Source organism: Gigantopelta aegis, chromosome 7 (genome assembly GCF_016097555.1).
Source record: "Gigantopelta aegis isolate Gae_Host chromosome 7, Gae_host_genome, whole genome shotgun sequence".
In the NCBI taxonomy this organism is placed as follows: Eukaryota; Metazoa; Mollusca; class Gastropoda; order Neomphalida; family Peltospiridae; genus Gigantopelta; species Gigantopelta aegis.
The window spans coordinates 16,860,444-16,864,031 of NC_054705.1; the positions used below are offsets into that span (position 1 = coordinate 16,860,444).

At 35.5% G+C, this 3,588-nt stretch overlaps 1 protein-coding gene across 1 annotated transcript; it reads right to left on the reverse strand.

The window, feature by feature from the left end:
- Nucleotides 1-253: 253 nt before the first annotated feature.
- Nucleotides 254-2,176, reverse strand: LOC121377941. The gene has a single exon (XM_041506036.1). It carries the CDS (start codon nucleotides 2,174-2,176, stop codon nucleotides 254-256), a length of 1,923 nt encoding a protein of 640 aa, XP_041361970.1.
- Nucleotides 2,177-3,588: the final 1,412 nt, after the last annotated feature.

A 3,588-nucleotide genomic window follows, 5' to 3' on the forward strand; every position in this document is an offset into this window, starting at 1 on the left:
TATGTTGAGAGAAATAAAATACATTGTAGTAATCAAGCATTTCTCTTGTTATTTATTTATTGTATTAAGTTAAATAAAACAAAACAAAAAAGCATTAAACAAGTTAAGTTTATTACAAGAAAAACAAAATCTATTTTTTATTAAGAGGGCATCATATAAAAAGGTTAACATATATACATACATGAAAATCATTATAAGGTATGAAGTGGTTCTCATTTACAATAGACAATATTGTGCACATGTGGTTTATAGCCTAATCAATGATTCCAGTAGGAGTACGGTAGTGTCCATGGGCTAGTGTATGGATTCCATCTTCAAGGACATAGCGTTTGTCATCGTAGGGAGATAAACTTATCATGTTAGTAGCTACACTGTAAAGCTGATGATTCACACTCTGAATATTAGTCATGCTATGTCTCAGTTGGGAATGTTCAAACAAACATTTCTTATACATAGTGTGCTTCAGAACCTTTTTTATCACAGTTTTACTAACACCTTTAGCTATTTTTTTCTCTTTCCCCTCATACAAAACTGAATACATTTTCGGTCTAAGACCTACAAACTCTTCCATGACAGATCCCCCAAGCTCATCCTTCATTTTACCTAACACTTTGGCATTTACAATAGAGAAGAGAGGGTGAGAGAGATTATAGTTACTTGTGTCAAACAAGTTGGCATGTTTCTGAAAATCAGAATAGATATCTTCTGTTTCTATCTCATAACACAGTGAATCTGTATCCGTGAATAAAAGTTGGACTTTATTCCCATACTTTGCTCTCATGAAATCATAGTGAAATTCATACATAACAATTTTAGACATGTCTAGAATTGAAAATCCGGCATAGATAGGCTGGTTAAGAAAGATAGTGGCTTTCTTAAGATGAACTGCAGCCAAATCAGGGTTAAATATTTTAAAGCCTTCAAATGCGGGTTTAGCACAGAGTTTCGTTAAACGTTTCTTTGAATTGACCAGCTCCACGTTCACATGCTTTCTTACATTCATCATGCTTCGACCAAAGCAGGAGTTGTTCATCAACTTAAAAAAAGCTTTTTCAGTTTCATTTTTAGACTGCTTTCTTTTTTCCGTATTGAAATCGATATAGGTCTTTAACCATGGAGACTGTCTAAACTGAATCGCTCTATGGATCTTTGTCAACTTTATTCCCTGTCTGAGATAGAATTGTAAGTTTCTGTAATGTAGTACATATTTCTCTTTATCATTGAGGTTTGGAACTAATTTTCGTACAGGCCGACCTGTAAGACAAAGTTTATCTCTCAGCTGCTGTGAGTGAGGAGAAAGCATAGCATCAGTGACTAGCATAGATTCAGGGGCCAGAGGGTAGTACCTGTGACAGTCATGTAATTCTGTGGGGTATTCAAGATCTACCTCCAAAATATACCCCGTGTTTGAATTCTCTGTCACAGTCATAATGTCAAGACTGTCCAAGTCTTTAACCCACTCGAAATCTCTTTCAGGGAGGTATTGGGACATACTATGTCCATACAGGTTATTAGCATCCAAATACATAAGATAGGTAGAGGGTTCATTTTCATTAAATGTTTCAAGATAAGGATTGTTAGCTTTGGAAAACTTTTTTGATATCATTGAAATTCCACCTCTTAGACCATGCTCTATCATAAGATGCATATCCAAATCTGTGAGAAGTTCAAGTTCCACACCTCCCATCTTGAGCATGGCATCCCACCCTACACCGGGTAAAGTGAAATAATGAGCACTGTCCAAATCATAATAATCTAAGCACATGTTTCTAAAATTTTCAAATACATCTGCCAAGAGAAGAACATCTGTTTTCATGTACAAATCGTGGTACTCTCCCATGGTTTTCAGGTCAAACGTTGTCCACACCTGATGAGCATGCTCATAATCCTCGTCCGAGATATCACTATCAGTTAGACTATTATAAAACTCAGCTTGAGCAGGGAGCTGAGACATGTTAAATTTAGACTCGTCATCCATAAAGTCATAAGGGTATACCCCTTTTCTTAGAAGTAAGCTGATTTTCTGTTCATCTGAAAATTCTTTTGTGAGTTGAGTGAATTTATCACTACCGTCTGCTTTCAAATTAGTAACCAGTGTCTCAAGCGATGCGTTCAAAAACTGAAGTGAGTCTATGAACCGTAAACTGCCAACAGAGAACGATATGTATTTTTCCATGTTGTTGGCTAGACAGTGCAATTTTTGTTTAACAGATTTATCTAAATACCTCATGATCAGGTGGCTATCATAACCTTTAGGGTTGTGAAAAACAACAGGAATAAAGAACTCGTTAAGATTGTTCTGTTTTCCCTTGTTCCTCCTAAACTGGTACTGTAAATTGCATTTATTGTGTGCAGGACCCCTATAAACTCCTGTCAAATGATCATGGTCGCGAACTCGGTCTGACCCTAGCTTTCCTTGACAAATATGACATGTACTAGCGGTTCTAAATGTTCTCTCATCCTCTACTGTCAATTTCATTGGTTTTTAAGATTTCTCCAATATTCTTACTTTCTTCTAATAGATGATCAATGAAATTATTAATAACATTTGGGCCCCTGTATACAACAGCAGGTTTGTAATACGAAGGATCAGAGCTAACAACTTTATAACAGAAGCCAGATGGTTCATGCTTTTGATACTTTGTAGTGGTTGAAAAAGTGGGATCATTCACACAGCCACTGATTTTTCGCGTAAGAGACTCAAAATCCGCAACAATTATGAACGGTACTCTTAACTGTTTGCGAATACTATTAAACTGAACCCACTTGTTGTCTTCTGTGGGGAGTTTTACTTTCTGAAGACCATATGAATTGCAATATGGTGTGTGATCATCTAACAAATCTTGTCTAGTAAAACCATGTAAACAAGAACGACAATAAAATGTTTGATGTCCATGTTTTGTTCTATTTCCCATCAACCTACTGAAATTGCGAATGAGACAAAAGTGTCTCTTTTCCCCCTGGCTGAGTAGCATTAAATCTACCTCAATTGAACATTTGAATGCACTTTTGTGTAAGGGAAATACACCATCATTCTCATCAAATCCAAAGACATTTACTGAAATACTGTTTTGTTTTTCGAATTTTGATAATTGTGATAAGGGAATGGGCATATCAATTCCATCTAAATTTAGTTCAGTTTCATAATGTTCATATTTATTTACCCTGTTGGCATGATGCTTGAAAGATAATGGGTGCAGAGCTGCTAAGACAGACCAAATAAAACATTTCTGATCTTCGTTCTGAATGTTCAGTATGGCTTTTTTGTCTGCAAGGACTCTAGGAAGAGGGATATAGCTACTACCAGTCAAAGGAACATATTGAGCTGTATTAACTTCCAAATGTATGATATGATCAATAGCCCATCCACTCCTTTCAGCTTGAAATTCTTGTGATGATGTGTACAATTTTTGAAATCCCTCTGCTAACTGTTTCTCCAATTAAAAGAAATTAGTGGTTAAAAAATTAGTAGTTCTAAGTATAGGTTCTGCCAATATACTTTCATTGTTTTCATCGTATTTGATAAATTTCAATTTTAAAGTTAAAAACCACTTCATACCTTTGTTTGCTGTTAAAGAATTATGCAAA